This window comes from Natrix helvetica, assembly GCF_964273705.1.
Source record: "Natrix helvetica genome assembly, chromosome: Z".
Taxonomy (NCBI): domain Eukaryota; kingdom Metazoa; phylum Chordata; class Lepidosauria; order Squamata; family Natricidae; genus Natrix; species Natrix helvetica.
In genome coordinates, this window is record NC_138554.1 from 50,420,861 (window position 1) to 50,440,045 (window position 19,185).

At 38.2% G+C, this 19,185-nt stretch overlaps 1 protein-coding gene across 8 annotated transcripts in view; it reads left to right on the forward strand.

Moving 5' to 3' along the window:
* The window catches only part of KANSL1 (KAT8 regulatory NSL complex subunit 1), a 189,756-nt gene that overhangs the window by 137,131 nt on the left and 33,440 nt on the right, over positions 1–19,185 (forward strand). For all 8 annotated transcript variants that reach the window (XM_081969743.1, XM_081969742.1, XM_081969741.1 and 5 more), the window contains 2 exons: positions 6,312–6,453; positions 18,836–18,940. In XM_081969743.1, the coding sequence (XP_081825869.1) occupies positions 6,312–6,453; positions 18,836–18,940 (247 nt within the window). The remainder of the gene's footprint in view (positions 1–6,311; positions 6,454–18,835; positions 18,941–19,185) is intronic.

Below are 19,185 nucleotides of genomic sequence, written 5' to 3' on the forward strand. Positions count from 1 at the left end.
GCCTGAGGAAGGAATTGAACAGGACAACACAGAACCTCTCACTTCCAATCCAAGAAGCCACTCTAGAAGGATACCATAGTTACATGTATCAAAGGCTGCTGAAAGGTGAAATAGAGCAAGGATAGACGCACTACAACATTCCACCCCCACCCCCACCGGAAATCATCAAAAACTATAACCAATTTTGTTTTAATCCCATATCTAGGGCTCTGAACCCTGACTGAAAGGGGTCTAGATAATCAATTTCATACAGGAACCTATGGAGCAGCCATACAACCATCTAATCAACAATCTTCCCCCAAAAGGAAGATTGTAAACAGGTCAAAAATGATCTAACAGGGTTAATAGCTTCTTAAAATGAGGGCAGACCACAGCCTTCTTAAAAGGCTAGGGCACAACCCCCTCCACTGGGAAGCAAAAAAATGCAAGTGCTTGTACTCATTCTTTCCCCCCTTCCCCACACTCATTGGGCCATTTTCATGTGAAGATTTGGAGAAGCAGGAAATATGCATGTATACACATTCTATTCCAGCATTTGCTTAAGGCAGAAGCCTTAGATACTGTTGCTTCTTTGTTTTCCTTCTCTACCATACTGATATTAACCCTCTAGAGGTTTTAAAAACATAATAACCACCTTTTTGTATAGAGGCATATACATGAATCTTAACGGTGCTTCAGAGGAGAGGAAGAAAGGAAGAAACCTACCGTCCCCACCCATCCCTTAACAAAAGGAAGTAATGTATGTTCATCCTATTTAGTTTGCTTAGTTGCTGCAGTATTTATAACTCAGAGCCTTAGCTCATACATTCCAGTCATCCTGATGGCTCTTCCTCCTCTGTATAGTTATTCCCTTTATTTTTTCCCTCTATCCTCCCATTTGTTCTAAATAAATAAAGGACAGAGACCTTCCCAGCGTGCATTTGTTTATTTCCTCTGTCTACTGCCCTCCTTCCTCCTTTCTGTACTGCGACATTGATCTACAGAAGGAGGTGGAGTAAAACTTAAGTTACTACCATCTCCTATACCGATGTGCATTCAGTTTCCTTTTTACAAGTGCCGTCTGCTTAAATTTACAGGAGGTTGTCCTTGTCAGTCAAAGAGCCTGTGGTGCTGGCTTGTCTAAGGCACACAGATGTGAATGTGATAAAAGTGTCCCTGACATTTGATTCTGCTTCCTTGATCTTCTACTATCTTGCACTAATGTCTGTGGTCTAAGGACATTAAGCTGTATTAGCTACATTAGTTCTTTCTCTGGGTCTGATAAAGAAAATCTGGTTGTGAAAAACAGTCACTGAATAAAATCTGATCCGTGTTCAGAGGCCAACAAGCTTATGTTTTGTGGCTGAAGAAATAACCCATTTTTTTTAGAATATGATCCATATTGGAAGTATAAACAGGGATTACTTTTAATTTTATTAAGATCTCCAATAGATTTGTAAACTCTGGTGCTGTTTTTGTTTTGCCTGCATTTTCTTCATAGATGTTGCAGCACACCCACATCCTGAAATTTAAAACTTCAGAGGCTCTGACAGCAAATATGTACCATGCGGGCAATTTTATTCTAAGATGTCCACCTCTGCCTCCCCCCCTCCCCAATTATATTGATACAGGAGAAATTCTGTTTTTGTAGAAAGAATTTTAAATTATCCAGGCAAAAAATGATAATGTCCTTTATTTATGTACATAAAACTAATCTTATTGTGGTGTAAAACTGATCCACTGTGCACATATCTACATAAGTATCTTCCTTCAATAGAAGAAATTACTATTCAGATGCTTGCTTAATGAACATCAGTAAAGAAACTAGAAATCTTGAATTCATCCGTACAAGGTAGATTGGCAGATGTTTTATAGTTTTTTACCACCTGAAGGCTCAATTATTGCAACACTCTATGTGGGTATACCCTTGAAGGACATCCAGAAGCTTCAAATTGTCCAGAATGCAGTGATACAAGCAATGATGAGCTTATCTCGGCATGCTCATGTAATATTTCTACTATGACATAGGGCCTAATTATTTGAGGTACCATCTGTCTTTCATGGTTGCTGCCTAGTACTGTATGATTCAGAAGAGTGACTCTGCTCCAGATAATTTATTTAAACAATGCCATCCTTTGAGACCAGAAACATGGCCTCTGACTGTTTCCAGGCCTTAGAATTGGGTGGATGGGAGATGCCCCACACCCAATTTGAGATACTGGGATTTATGTGTTACCTGTATTGCCATTTTGCATCTATCTTTGAACTCTTTTCTGGATTACTTTTTATTGTATTTCAGTTTTACTTATTTTTATGTTATTTCTTTTGTATGTTACCCATAGTTTTTTTTTTAGTCTGATAGAATTAAAATAGAATAAACAGTAATAGCAACATATTTATAGAGCATCTAGCTTGGGAAAGCTATTGCAAGAGTTCTAAATTATTATATGTATTATTGTTGAAGAGAATTAAGTGGGATGAACAAGCATAGAACAAGACTGGATGCATTATTCTTGGTTTTTATGATTATGAGATGCCCAGCGTTTTGTTCTTAAGATGGACTGCCATAGAAATCTTTAAAACAAATTAGATTTGGTCCTGCCTACTTATTTCAAATGTTGATAAAATGTCATGCTGTATTTTCTTTAGACAATCTTGTAATAGTTTTTTAAAGATTACACCTGGCTCCCATCTTTGAGAGATGCAGTAATATCTAAGTGCACCTAGTGGTAAGTGAATTGGCTTAACTGAGATTGATGCTAGTCTTCTACAGACACATGCCTTCTGACAGGATTAGACTCCAACAGTCAAGATGGTGATGATAGTTACAGTTCAGTAGACTTGAAGATTCAGGGTTAGAAAAGTTGGTTTGCAATTTTACACTCTTTATTTGTTCATGTTTTCTTTATACACTTTCTGACCAGTTGTTGGCAAATATTTTTTAAAGTTTTTCCCTCTTTCCTATTAAAGAAACTTGAACTATGTTATGTAAAATGAACAATTACTTTAGATTAGGCCTGCATATCATACAGTCTGTGGGCCACATGTAATCTGTGAAGCATCCATGAATTTTTTTAAAAGTTAAATTTGTTCCATCACAACAGAAGATTTGGGGTGAGGGTGGGGGTGGCAAAGTGATTCTAATTGCTTCCAGGCTTCACCAGCAGCAGCTCCGGCATTGCCAGTAGCCACCAAACTCTTGATTGGCATGTCAGGTTTCTTTCATAACCTGCAAGGATTTTTACTTTGTCAGCATGACCCTTTCCCTCCTACAATTGTGCAGATTGAAGAGGAAAGTAAACAAGGGCTTTAAAAATAGTTCTTTAGATTTTAGAGAAAGGTGAAATGAATTTTCAACAATAATGGTCTAAAAACAAGGATATTTACAAGGACTTCTAATGTGGCTGGTAGTCAAAACATAATTGTGATAGTTGGAAATCCTTGGAAACATAATTTTAAAAATACTAATTTTATTTTTAAATAATTGGTTGGAAATTGTAATGGGATAAAAACACATTCAGGAAAATAGTAAAATATGCTAAAATATTTAATAATATATTAAAAAGGGAAAGCTACTAATTTTTACTGCTCTACGAGATTATTGAAATGTAGTATTTTGTACGCTTTTAAGAAAGATAAGGGACATTTGCAAGGTTTATTTTCTTCTAGATTGAACCTCTGTTGCCACAGGATTTGTCCCCAGGATAGCGGGGAGAAAGAATCACTCTCAGAGCAAGAGGAAGGGGAGATGGCCCCTGATTCCCCCCAGTGCAGTGCTAGTCCTGTAGCCCCGTAACACCATCCATTGGGTTCCCCTCAATGGCTGAGCCTCAACAGTCTGACATGGTGGCCATCATTTCGGAAACCATACACCAAGGGATAGTGGCACGACTGCAGAAGGGGTCCTCCCCGCAGTCCCTCAGGTCGCGGGACTGCCTGGACCTCTAAAAGGGCCCAGTCGGAATCTCGCCGCCTTCCACAGTCTCCTAGTCAGTCTTCCCTCTCAGGGGAGGAAGGGGGAGGCCAAAGGGACTCAGACATGTCTGAGGATGAGGGCCTTGAGTCGGATGAGCCCGTCTTTGTGGGTTTTTTAAAGTCCACTCTGTTCCAGTTGCTTCTTTTAAAGTACAGGGGGTGACTACTATTGACTCTAGAAGCCAGAAACGGATCATTTCCAAACTTCCGTTAGGCGCATTGGGCCCATTTTCTGCCCTCCCCAGATTCCAGAGGCTTTCCAGAAGCTGGAAAAGGCGAAAACAGCCTCTCCCAGTCCTCTGAAGAGCCGAAAATCAGCTGGCTGGCATGCGTGCTGGAGCTGACGGCTTGCGTGCCGACAGATATGGCCCCTCATGCCACCTGTGGTACTCATGCCATAGGTTCGCTATCACGGGTCTCTGTTGCAACATAGAGAAGATGTGGATGTTTGGTCAAGCACAGAAATTATTAAGAGATAGTATTGCAGATATTGTTAAGAGCTTGAAAGATTGATACAAGTGACTAATATTTTCAGTTATTCTGAAAATTAATGGGTTCAATTAAAGGGGGATTTTCACAATAGAACTTCTTGATAGTCCAACTATGGTAGGGGTATCAAAACACAAGGCCCGTGGGCTGGATCTGGCCATTGATGTGGTTGGATCTGGCCCACAGGGCTGTCCTGGAAAAATGTAAGGAGCCAGCCTGAGTTGCTTTGGCCCAGTCTACCCAATATAAAGAGTAAACATCAGGCCAGTGTGTCTACGGCCTGGTCTACCCAGTGCAAAGAGGAAACATCAGGACAGCAGTTTGGGGAGTGGCACCTAGTTGGCCACACCCATCCAGTCAGCCACACCCCCGGTCAACCACAGCCCTGATGCGGCCCCCAATAAAATTGAGTTTAACACCCCTGAACTATGGTAATTCTCTAAGTTGATCTTTGAGATTCCTTAGAACTCTGATACTAATAATGAAACCACACCATATGTTTATCTGTTTATACTAAATTAAGGGTGGTATATGTATGTGTATTGTTAGATAGAAAATAAAAAAGACAGGGAGATTAATGCTGGTCTGCAGTGTTTGTATATAAACAAGTTTACTCCGTATTCAGTCTCTCATTTTTCTGTTGATGTTTGAAAATATATGGAAGAAAGTTTATTAATTTTTAAAATGAAATTAGTATCTCCTTAATTTTTCATATGAAATTATTTTCTTCTAAATTATTTTTGATACTGTTCTGTTAGGGGATTTTTTTGTAGGAGATACTAAAGTAGACATTAAGTAACTTTGATTATTTAGGAATCAGAACAATATAACACTGGTATGTTAGAGACTATAATTTTTGAGTTTTTGCACAAAAAGAACATAGAAGTTGAAATATAAATAATTTCTGCATACTTAAAACTTGGATTACAGCTTCTGATATGTTCATAAATTTCTTCTGTGAGAACTTCACATTTTCCCTAGAAATATATTTGAGCCTTCTAACTATCCCCCCCCCCTTTTTTTTTGGCTATATGTACAACACATTCACATCCATATCTCTTATTAATTTTTTATTCCAGCCAGTTACTGATTATGTAGCCAAGCGATGGCTTTGTGTAGCTAATGATTTATGTTTATAATACCAGAGCATAAAACATAGTCCTATGTAGAGTTGAAGAGAAATGTTGTGAATGCTTCTTTGGCTCTGTTGATAATGCTATATGATTATGCGGTTTGGGAAAATATTAACAAGAAGCTACCTCATCATTTTTATCAGCTAATTTCAATGTGATGTCTTTTTTAATAAGTATTTACACAAAAGGCCAAGGACATTTTAGAACAGTATTAGCTAGTTTCTAAAACTTGCCTAGTAAAAATATTCCTCTTTGATATTATGATGCCTTATTTTGAATAATTTTTCTGTATTTCTAGTTTGGAAATTTCCATTCCATTTTGAAGGAGAGATACAGGGTTGATTGATAAGGCTGAAAGGAAGCAAGGACAACATGATCACATTTCCATTGAGAATTTTTATCAAAACAACTATAGATTTATTTTATTTAAGAATATGTGTATGAAACAGGAAAGTCTCCTAATATTTTGAGTCAGTAAGTTGCCAAACTTAAAAATTGAGGAGAAAGGTTAGGCAAATGTGTCAGAAGTACTTTAGTCAGATATAATCAAGCAGAAATCTAGATGCTCATCTCTAACGGCTCTTTGCATATTTTTTATTCCAAATTTGTAGAATTATACCACCACCCTTCTAAAAAGGCTGTTAAAAAGGACAAAAGCAGTCAGGGTGGGTGATTCTTGAATTGGGGCAGCATGTGTGCAGTCATCAATACAGAATGCTCATTTCTCTCTTCCAGGAGGCGACGGTCAGAATGGCAGTGGGCAGCAGACAGAGCTGCTATTGTCAGTCGCTGGAACTGGCTTCAAGCTCATGTCTCAGATTTAGAGTACCGAATCCGGCAGCAAACAGATATATACAAACAAATTCGAGCCCACAAGGTAAGAAAACAAAAGTTACTTCTTTTGGATCTTTACCATTTATTATAGTACAGGTAGTCCTCAACATATAACAGTTGGTTTAGTGAGTGTTCAAATTACAATGGCACTGAACTTTCAACCAGTGCTCAACACTACAACCATCTCAGAAAGCCTCAAAGTCACGTAGGCACATGGCGACTGGCATGAATTTTTCTGACAATTGCAACGTTCTGAAGTTAGATGGTTGCCATTTACAATCACATGATTCATTTAGCAACTGTAGTGATTCACTTAACAACTGTGGCAAGAAAGGTCATAAAGACAGGTGTGTCTCATTTAACAATCACTTAACTTAGCTACAGAAATGTTGGTTCCTAATCTGGTCATAAGTTGAGAACTACCTATACTGCAAATACCTTAATGTATGTTTTGCATTGCATAGAGGATGACAGAATTTTTTGGCTTAATCTGTCTTAGCATTTTTATCACCAGATATAACATGATGTTAGAAGTATATTATAGCAGAATTTGCAGAGCAACTTGGTGGTTTATTTTCATTAGTAATCCTAATTTGCCAGGCTTCAAATTCCCCGGAATATGTGGCACAGAAAGGGAAAGAAGTAAAATCAGGAGATCAGATCAGCCCTGCTGGCATTTAGTAAAGCTACTTGATCCTGACTATTTTTGAAAGCCGTTGACGATGGATAGAATGTTGAATTCCCACCTCGTAGTAGGCAATTAGTTCTTACAGAGAGTATCATTCCACAATATGATAACGAATGTGGTTTACTACTGTTATTACTGTTTTATCATTTTAATTGATTTAATTTTTCGTTAACATGTTGGAGTAATATACCTTTTAACGTCATCTATGATTGAAGTGTCATTTAAAGCTTAGAAAATAATAAATATCCCCAAATTAGGATAAATAGGAATTTGCTCCTACTAGGAAAACATGTAATTTGAGTGATTGATTTGTAATGTAATCTGTTCATTTCAATTACCAGATATTAATTTGACTTCAATTGACTTTTTCCAGGTACCCCAGCCTTGAGCCATTGGCCTTGCTAATATAATGACCATTGTGCCTTTATTTCTGCTCTCTGACTTTCCAGGTGTTTAATTACTTTTCTCAAGGCAAGAGAAAAGGAAATTTGAGTTACAGCTGCCATTAAATATATATCCAGAATGCAGAGCTCAACTTTTGCTTCTTTGTCCTATATGCTAGTTAAAATTTGATACATATAGTATTTAAAAATGACTAATTCAATCACATTGTCTCTCCATCTCATTTCCTGCTTGATGAAGAATTCTACAGAAGTCTCAAGGTAGTACATAACTCTGTGGCAAATCAGTTGTTTAAAAAGTGTACTTTGCGGTTGTTGATACTGGATTATTCCCCTCTCATGAATCAGGATAGATTTAATTCATATGCATTATATTTGTTAGACACTCATTTGGGTACAACCATTTTACTTTGCTTTCTATCACAATCCATTACTGGGTATAATTCATATGATTAAACAGAAATATATAAGAGAAAATTAGGACATTTCTTAAGTTTGCTTTTGTTTGCTTAAAATAGAATAGTGTAATGGCAGAATAATTGAATGGCACTATAGAGTGCTATAGAATTAATTATCAATTATTCCAGTAGAAATGGTTAGTGGTTTCCCTTTTTCGGGTTAGGAGTAAGAGATAGAGCTAATAATTTCTGATGACAGCCTATGTGAATAATTTCCCTCTTTTAAAACTAGGTTAACAATCTCCCTAATGGCTTGGGAAAATATTCCATCATTTAGAAAGTGATGTCCTGATGCTGCAGAGTTGTAATAGTATTAAGTCTACTGAATTTTTTATCGTTTTGCTGCTGTTGTTTGTGTTAACTGTCAACAGTTCTTCCTGATTGTGGCATTAAATGGGAATGGATCAAGAAAGATTTTGGATGCTGAAAGATAAAACTAGGAATAAGGATAGGTGTGGGCAGAAACACATACAGGTAGTCCTTCGCTTATGACTGGTTACTAAGTGTCTATTTCAAGTTACAATGGAACTCCCCAAAGTTCCTTATAACTCAGTTTCAAAGCCTGACTCCCATGTCATGTGACTACCTTTTGGCTGCTGGCTGGCTATCCTCAAGTACACAAAAACAGAAATAAGCTCACTTCAATACTCTTATCATCACAAAGTAAGTCCTGATAAAGGTTCTTTGCCTGTGTTGAATTTGTTGTTGGTTTTTCTTCATCAGTGCTCTAGGTATCCTTTTCATCACTTCATATCCTGGACCTTTTGTTAAACCAGGCAGCTCTGTAGGATCCATGATCATAGAGACCCAATACAGGTTCAATATGATCCAAGGCTCTTCTATGTTGTTTCAGGCCATAATTAAGGCCTCTGAAACATGATCAGAGCTTTGGGTATAAACTATAATATAATTAATAATGAATCTATAGTATAATTCCACCAGGCACTCAGTCACCTGGGATCAGGCAATCAAATAGGGTCTTTTTTTCTGCAGCAGAAAGCAGTTAGAGAGCACTGCAAAGATCAAAAGGGAGAACTCTGAATAGCAGGGGACTGATATTAATATCCCCCAACCCCAAATCATGTTGCCACTTCCCCAAGACAAAAAACAGATCCAAATATGACCTCTGTTGTGGTGTCCCCTCATGAATCTGGATGAGGTCTGTGGATACCATAGTGGTCAAAAACCTCCAAGCAGTTTCTGACTATGGGCACAGAGAAAGCAAGTTGAAATCCTCCAGGACCACAGGTCTGTTTCACTGCAAATATAATAGCTGGACAATAGAGAGACAAGTAGCCCTCTTTAACTGATCTGCCCTTGAAAGGTGGAAGGGCACACATCAGAGAAATGACACAGACAGAGGAAGCATGGAGGCTCACATATGGCTCAGCATGACACCTGATCATATTTTGGTAATCCATGTGAGGTCAGTCTTCTCATCATGGATCAGATTTAGGACCAGGTGACCCTATTACAGTATGATCTAGCATTAAGTAGCAACACCTGGCTTTCAAGGTCTATGAAGTCTCCTTCTGGAAATAAGGCCTTGAGACTGAGCAGATGGGCTGGTTTCCAAGGTGAGAATTATAACACTTATGATTTCTGATGCTGCAGCATGATTTAAATAAGATGAAGGGGTTTGTACTCCTCTACAATTATAATTACAACTCCCGCCTATCACAGCCCATATGATTGATGGTGAGTGATAGTGAAGTTGCCTCCCTTGATTTAAAGAGAACCGGGTGCTGCTTTCCCTGGTACAGGTTGACATTCAGAGTAAACAGGGTTTTTGTGCCAAAAACCAAGTTCAGCCAACAAAACCTATTGCCTCTAAATGTAATAATTAAACCTAGCCCATAAGACAATTGGAACCATTCTTAGTTTGTTGGAAAATGTCCTAACAGTCAGTTATTTCAAAAACAGCACTGTTCACTTTCTTTTACATTTATTAATTCTGAGATTTAATTTATTTCTAATCCCTGCCAGATGTAATAATATAAAATGACAATTTAAGATGGTGGTGCACAATAGCCAAGCACTCTGTCCATATCTTTGACTAACAACAACCAATTAAAAAGTTAAGCTTTTTCTGTGGATTTTAACGGAAAAGGCAGCCAAATTAAAGTAAATGCAAAGAATTTTACTCAGAAAAGATAAAACAGTATTACAAAACATCACTGCATAGAGAATGTAGTATAGCAATCCTTGGAATAAGTATTTAAGATGTAGCTTTTTCCATAGGCATTTGGATCCAGTTCAGTAAAGTCAGTTTTGGTTATTTAATTATTATATTTGATTATTGTCTTACGTTTTACATACTGGGTTGTTTTTAAAAGTTGTGCAAAGGGTTTTTTTCTGTTTAATGTTTATTTTTGTAGCATGTTGCCCAAAATCACATTGTTTTGAGTCAGGCAGCTCTATAAATTAAATACAAAAATACATCTATCCTTTCGACTATTCTTAGAATTATTTTATCTTTGCTGACATAGCTACTACAAATAGGCCATAAAGTGATTTCAAAATATTTTATTAGTCTTTATCGCATGTGTTTCTCCTATTTCTCTGATGACCTGTATAAATGGGATCCAGACACCATTCATAGGAAAAAGTATTAAGGAGAAATTTTGTCCATTGTCTGAATCTTCCATTACAGTTCAGCAGTAGCAATCTTGCACAACCTGTTGCCCTGGGGAGATGAAGTCCAATACTATTTGCTCTTCTGGCATGGAGCTAACAGGAGTTGATGTCAAATATGTCTGCAGAGCACCAAACTTGAAATACCTTCAAATTATCATGAATCTGTATCATAAAAAAGAGCAAATACAGAAAATGACTGCCCACATACCATTCTGAACCTTTATACCTCAGAGGAACTCTTGAAGTAATTTTTAAATAATTTGAATCCCTACATAAAAATCAACCCTCCCCTCCAAAGTTTACAATAAAATTCATTTCTAACATACAGTCCATGTTTTACAACAGCAAAGAGGCTGCTGGCAGCTGAGTTGTAATGTATAAAAATAGCATTGTGTGGCATTCAGAGTTCAAAAAGCAATGTTCATTTTCAATTCCAATTTCTCATGGAACTCCTAGGGACCTCTTACAATCCCTCAGTTTTGCAGAACTCCAGAAGGTGTACCAGTAGCCTTCTAAGCCACCTTTGTGGCTTTCATTTGATTAATCCTGATTTATCCTTCCCCAACTTGAAGAAAATTATTAAGCAGAAGAGTTCTTATTGAAAAACAGAATCTTTAATTAAGTGGTGAAATTCAATTTTTTTTACTACCTGTTCTGTGGGGGTGGCTTGGTGAGCGTGGCAGGGGAAGGATATTGCAAAATCTCCATTCCCACCCCACTCTGGGATCAGCCAGAGGTGGTATTTGCCGGTTCTCCGAACTACTCAAAGTTTCCGCTACTGGTTGTACAGAACCTGCTGAATTCCACCCCTGCTTTAATTGTATTATAATGAACGAATATTACAGTAAATGAAATTCAGATACCAAAAAGGGTTTGAACTCAATGATAGAATACGTGCTTTACATATAAAAAGTTCCAGGTTTTGTCGTTGTATTTTCACATAGGCCTGGGACATTTTCTGCCTCAAATTCTGGAGAGCAACTATTCATCAGTGTCTGCAGTAGTGGCATTTAATAGGTCCACCAAGTTGATTCCATATAATGCAGTTAACTCTGTCACTGTTAGCTGTTAAATCTCAGCCTATTGTAAATCTGTCTAGATGATTAAATTTTCCTTGGTTTACAGTTGTCAAAGACTCTGTCCTGTGGTTGGAGATAAACTGCAGGATTTCTCTTTTTCCCAAATCATCTTCCTCTTAGAATCCGGTCATTTTAAATCTTGCACATGGATCTAGCTTTGGGAAACTTTGAGAAGGCATAAGCATCTTACACTAATGTTACCTAGTTCTTAATGGTTGTTGTCCTGGGAGTAATCCAGTGTTTTGGCTAATAAACTAAATACCTCAAGTATATATGCTTACATAATCACATGCTTACATAAAACATAGATGTTGGATGTATGCATTGTTTATTCAAATTACAAAAATGGTATGTTAGTTCTAAAAACATGATAATTGTGTTTATTGCGAAATTTTGCCCTCTGACATTTTTTGAGACCACTGCTGCAGCCACTAAAGAAGTTGCTTCACCCAGTTTATACAAGCAGTCTGAACAAATAATTGTTTGAAAATGCTTTTATACCATAAAGAACCATCTGCCCATTGAAGTCAATGAAGTGAATTCTCATACCAAGCTCTTACAAAGTATTTTCCTGGACAAGATAGGGACTGAACCAAGAACTTTTGTTATGTACAAAGAAGTTATTATCCCACAAGTAACAATCCATGTTCAAAAATGAGCAGTAAGTTCTCAACTTAAAATCACAATTAACCCAAAATTTATGTTGCTAAGCAAGACAGTTGAGTGAGTTTTGCCTCATCTTAAGACCTTTTTTGTCACGGTCATTAAATCAGTGCAGTTATTAAATTAGTAGCATGGTTTTTAAATGAATCTAACGTCTCCATTGATTTTGTTTGTCAGAAAAGGTGATCACATGACCATGGACACTGCCAAGCACCTGTATTTTAATCACGTAACCATGGGTATAGTCATAAGTCACTTTTTCACTTTGAACAATCACTAAATGAATGGTTGTAAATTGAGAACTACGTGTAATTGTATAGATTACAGAGACTGAATATGTTAAAGATAAATAAACAGCACCAGGCAAGCAGCTAATTTGGTAAAACTGGAATGTTTATGCTAAGTGAAAAGGAAGATCATAGTTGTATTGAATCAAGTTTCTGTATAGGAGGGAGTGGAGGTTAAATTTTTATTAACTTTAGAATACCTGTAAAACAACATTGGATAGTTAATCTCAAAGACAAACTCTGCTTTCTTAAATTTCATGTGATAGCAAAAATTTTCTTTAATGAAAATTAGCATTGAAAAAAACTAAGGCAGATAGTAATCCCCAACATAAATATCATGGAATGAAAGAGAAATTTAGATTTAACTCAAAAGCAAATAATACAGTCTGAAGTTGAGTTTCTGAGATGTGTCTTAGAGTAGAATTTTTAGGAAGGTCTTACTCTGAACGGAATTGCTACATACATTATAGAAGATACATGCATTATTTTATTTTGTGTATGCATAAGGTTAAATCTGTATCTAGGTCTTACCTACTTTGGTGTCTTCTAAATGTGTTCAGTCTGGTTAGATTTCTTAGCTAGCACAGCTACTGATCAGACTAGAGATGAAAACAATTGAAATCCAACACACCTAGTACGTGCCAGATTTCAAAGACTGCTTACATTTGACCACACTTGAATCTTAAAGAATTTCTTCAAACACTTGAAGAAGCTGCCATTAACAAATGTGTAATTGCACTGAATAGGATTGAATTGAGCCTGAGCAAATCAGTCCATTTCTGGTTTGACAGGTATTAAGCAATGTCCTAATGTTACAACGAATTATAATTTTGTTGGTCTTGTGGCACGCTTTCTCCGCCTTTTTATCTTCTGCCTTAAGGCCTTCCAACAGGTCCGCGGGAAGGGGGGAATTGGAGGTGAGGGCGGCTATGGGCGGATCCACAGCTGGCAGGACCAAGATGTCCTCCAGAGCGGGTTCCATGGTATAAAGCTTCTTGTCCGCTCTGCTGGGAGAAGACAGCGTGGCCGGCTGTGTCCACTGACGCTGGATGAGGTCAAGGAATAACCCAGGGACTGGTACCAGCTCCTGTTGAGGAGTGGGTACATCAAACATGGCTGCGTTAGGGTTGACAGGAGTCGACTCAGATGCAGCTTGAGCGGGTTTGGGCTTGATCCCTACCTTAGTAGCGGCCTTGGCCTTGTGGAGGATTGACTTAAAAAGGCTAGGTTTAAAGAGCCCTGCGAAGGCAGGGGCATCAGGGGGGAGGTCCTCGTCCTACGATTGCTCCTGTCTTTCCTGGTCAGGGTCCTCAAGGGCGGAGGCCTCACTGACCACGGAAGACTCTAGTGAGGGGTGACGAACCTGCTTGGCTGGAGGAGGGGCAGCCTGGTTGGGTCGAAGAGCCCTGGGTACCACTGGGGGCTGATCACGTTTTTGCGTGCCGGTGCAATGGCCACTGAATGGCCCAGGAACCAGCACCGCCAAGAAAAGGAAGGGGGCGGTCGGTGGGCCAGCCGGGAGACTCCGGATCAGACCCTCCAACCCCCCGGCGGCCCCTGATGTAGCGTGGCTGAGCAGAATTGCCATTGTCGAAAGGGCGCGAAAAATTCGCACCCAAAATGGCTGCCGCAACAGCATGGGGATGCAGGGAGGCGAAAGCGGTGACCGCGTGTTGAAACGGCGGTCACATGCTCCTCCGCGGCGGCTGAGGTCTGGAAATAGGCCGGGGCACGAAAAAACTGCGACTAAAACAACAAACAAGGTGACTGAAGGGCACAGGGACCTCACTGCTCTTGCCGCACCTGTTTAAAGGTAAGTGGCGGGCCTCCGAAGCCGTCCAAAGCGGCGCGGGTGAGGAGCACCGCCCCTCACCTTCACGCTTACCTCCTGGCCTCCCAAACAAGCGAAGCAGCTGGAAAAACACACAGCGAAACTATAAAGGTGTAATAGAAAGGATAGGAGAGAATTTAGGAAAAAAGAAATTATTTATGGAGAGTCCAAGCCAAAAAAGGATTAAATTCAGCTGGAGCTCTAGATATTCAATCCGAACGGGCTGACTGAGGAAAAATTCTGGGGAGTGGCCACACTAGGAGGTGTGGTCAAAGGAAAAAAAGTTCCTCAGTCCTAGGGCAACCAGACTGAATTAAGTGAGCACCTGTCTACCCTAGACGAGTTCAAATCACCAGGACCGGATGGATTACACCCCAGGGTTCTGAAGGAACTAGCAGACGAGAGCTCAGAACCACTGAATTATATCTTTCAGAGATCCTGGAGCACCGGGGAACTACCAGAGGACTGGAAAAGAGCTGATGTGGTTCCCATCTTCAAAAAAGGGAAAAAATTAGATCCAGGAAACTACAGACCTATCAGCCTGACCTCAATACCAGGAAAGATTCTGGGAAAAAATAATCAAGCAACGAATTTGCGAACACCTAGAAGCAAACAAAGTAATAGCCAGAAGCCAACATGGATTTGTCAAAAACAGATCATGCCAGACTAATCTTATTGCATTCTTTGATAATGTGACAAAATTAATGGACCAGAGGAATGCCGTCGATATAGTTTACTTGGACTTCAATAAGGCTTTTGATAAGGTAGACCATAACCTACTACTAGATAAAGTAGAAGAATGTGGGTTAGACAGCATCACCACCAGCTGGATTTGTAACTGGCTGACCAACCGCACTCAACATGTAGTCCTCAATGGAACTGCATCTACATGGAGGGAAGTATGCAGTGGAGTACCCCAAGGCTCTGTTTTAGGCCCAGTACTCTTCAACATCTTCATCAATGATTTGCATGAGGTAATAAATGGGGAACTCATCAAATTTGCAGATGACACCAAGCTGGCAGGAATAGCCAACACTCCAGAAGATAGGCTTAAGATACAGAAGGATCTTGACAAACTTGAACATTGGGCACTATCTAATAAAATGAAATTCAATGGTGAAAAGAGTAAGGTTCTACATTTAGGCAACAAAAACGAAATGCACAGGTACAGTATAGGTGATACCTTGCTCAGTAGTAGTAACTGTGAAAGGGATCTTGGAGTCCTAGTGGACAACCATTTAAATATGAGCCAGCAGTGTGCAGCAGTTGCCAAAAAAGCCAACACAGTCCTAGGCTGCATCAACAGAGGGATAGAATCAAGATCACGTGAAATGTTACCACTTTATAATGCCTTGGTAAGGCCACACTTGGAATACTGCATTCAGTTCTGGTCGCCACGATGTAAAAAAGATGTGGAGACTCTAGAAAGAGTGCAGAGAAGAGCAACAAAGATGATTAGGGGACTGGAGACTAAAACATATGAAGAACGGTTGCAGGAACGGTGTGTTTAGCTTAAGAGAAAGGAGGACTAGGGGAGACATGATAGCATTGTTCCAATATCTCAGGGGTTGCCACAAAGAAGAGGGAGTCAAACTATTCTCCAAAGCACCTGAGGATAGAACAAGAAGCAATGGGTAGAAACTAATCAAGGAGAGAAGCAATTTAGAACCGAGGAGAAATTTCCTGACAGTTAGAACAATCAATCAGTGGAACAGCTTGCCTCCAGAAGTTGTGAATGCCCCAACACTGGAAGTCTTTAAGAAGAAGTTGGATAGCTATTTGTCTGAAATGGTATAGGGTTTCCTGCCTAGGCAGGGGGTTGGACTAGAAGACCTCCAAAGTCCCTTTCAACTCTACTATTGTATTATTGTATTGTATTATTAACCCATTGCTTGGACTCTCCAAGCGGTGCACAGGAAAAAAGTTTCCCATTTCTCTATTCCTTCAAATAGGCAAATGAGTTAGAAGTTAGATTTATAAGCTGAGTGTTTTTTACCTCCGATACATAAAATGGGAAGGGCTGATTCCTGATGTTGGCATCATTGGCAAAGCCCATAATTTGACAAAACAGCCAATGCTGGCTCCACAATCTTCCATTGTTACTGCATGTTAGTGTCCTTTATATAAGAATAAAAGTACAGGTAGTCCTTGCTTACAGATTGTCTCATTTAGCAATGGTTTGAAGTTAACAATAGTGTTCTTTTTTTTAAAAAAAAAACTATGTTTACGGCTCTTACAGTTCTTGGGTCATGAGATTGCCATTTGGCCACTTCACAACCTGCATGCATTTATGATAATCACAATGTCCCATAGTCATCACTTGCTTGCTTCACAACCAACTTGTGACAAGCAGAGTTAATACAGAAAGCTAACCTAAAATCCTATGTCAAAGGCACATGATTTTCCACTTAACAGCTGAGTTGCCAGCCCAAATTGCAGTCCCTACTTTTAAGCAAAAAGAACAACCTTGTGCTTTCACTTTGCGGGATGGGCACATTGACAATGGTAAAGATTATGTGAAGTATTTAAAGACTGCCTTTTGACATTATAAGCTACCCACAGTCACCATGTAATTGATAAATAAATTTGGCCACAAATAAATTTATCAATCAATACATTTAGTAAATAATAATAATATAAATAATTGAATTCTTTTGGTCTTTAAACTTACAAACTTAAACTTGCACTAGAAGTGGCAGTGAAGCCTGGTAGTTTAGAACTTTTTACAAAGTGCTCCAGAAATTATGGGATTTCTTTAGTTGAATGAGGAGAATCTGTAACTTGAATGTTTTTGGAGAATAAACAAACAAAAACCTTTTTTTAAAGCCACTGTCCATAGCTTTGTATTTTGTATTCTGTGATAACAAAAGTATTTGATTTTGATACAAATGTTATCTAAAAGTCTTACACCCTACAAACCTACAGTTTACCATAGCTATTATATGTGTATATAATCCTTTTTAATTTGCACTTACTAATATAGATTTAGAAAAAGAGAAACGCCCACATAACATGCAACTTGATTTTTCTATGTTAGAATGCTTAGAATTGTTACAAGATCATTTTTGAGAATATCTCATATTTAGATTTGTAGTATTAATATTTAATGTACATTAGTTTAAAATTTGTTTGCTGTTATAGTGCATAATTTGTTTTTTTGTACATAAACGTGTACAAAGTCTGTGTACCTAGATTAAATGGGGTGAGGGAGAACCCAAAAGTGGTTTCAGAAAATTAGATATTAACTAAAGATCTGTTCAGGCATGGGCTATTTTTCCTTGGGTGGAGGCAATTATTTTTCTCCCATGAGATATTGGATCCATCTGGGATTAACTAGATTTTATCATTTTTCTGGGTTTTAAAGGAGGAGTAAAATATCATTTTAAGCCCAAGGCATACAACATGAAAGCAGCAATTGAATTTCTGAAAAGTTATCAGAGGTTTTAGGAAAATGGGAGTTGGAACATTTTACCCTTGCCCTTTTTGGCATCACCTCTTCAGCCCTTGCAGGCTGAACTCTTTTGAAAAAAGAGTGGAGAAATGGTGTAGTCCAGGGGACCAAAATCATTGCTTGTCATTATCTTTATCTTACTCCATTGATTTTGGCTTTTAACTTTATTAGCAGGTGTCAGCATTAAGTACATTAGGCTGATCCCAGTTATGTACAGTTAAATGGGAGACTATCAGAGTACCTTAAGGTTGCCTGCTGTGGATTCAGAAGACAAAAAATATTCTGGAAGAAAGTAATGACAAACCACTAATGTACAATATTGTTTGAAAGAAAATGACAGGGAGGATCAGTGTAATGGAGTCAAGCTCAACTCAAAGGAATCATTTGAAAATTTTATTATTAGTAGTAGAAATAGTATTATGTTCAGTGATTTCAGAAACACCTAGCTTTTCATAAAATTAATAGCGCAATCCCTCTTTTAAAAGTTCTTTACAGTTGATGCTATGGATGAATTCATTTCTATATATGCATGTAATTTTTAGGGAATACATTGACTATTAAAAGCAAAAACTTTTAGTTTTCTAATATTTTCAATCTGATATATAAAAATGTATTATATTTTTCCCTCACTTCCCTCCCCTTTTCCAGTCCTCCATTGTACAGCTATAATTCTAGAATGTAATTAATGCTAGAACTCACTAATTCAAATTTTTCAGAACAGGAATTTTAAGTCAACCAGCACAGTAAAGATAAAGTTGCTAATTAGTAGAAAAGAAAACTGAGAATGAATCTTGCAGGAGAAAAGAAAGGCTAGGTACAAAGAAACAAAATATAATGAATGAAATGTAATGGTAGATTTTATTCTTGGCATAGTCTGAAGGAGAATTTGGCCTGACAAAGTGCAATCGTCTTTTTCCATTTCCCATCCAGGGACTGGTACAGCTTGGTGAGATGCCTCCTTCTGACCCTGTATTAAGTGATTCAACCCATAGTCTTAGTGTTGACCACAAGATGGAACTTGGAATTGACAGACTGGTAAGTGGGGGGAGAATTCCTTGAAGTACTTTTCTTTTATCATCGCCTCCTTCCCTGCTGATATTATATTGCTGTATTTTATTTTATTTATTTCCTAGTTGTGTGTGTACACAGAAACCAGGAAATAAATAAAATACAGCAATCTAATCCATATATTACAGATTTCATAGTTGTATTTTTAAAAGTTGCTGTTGCTGTTTTTTTCTTTTGTCCCAATATTTGAAGAATTCCAAGTTAGGGTTAGC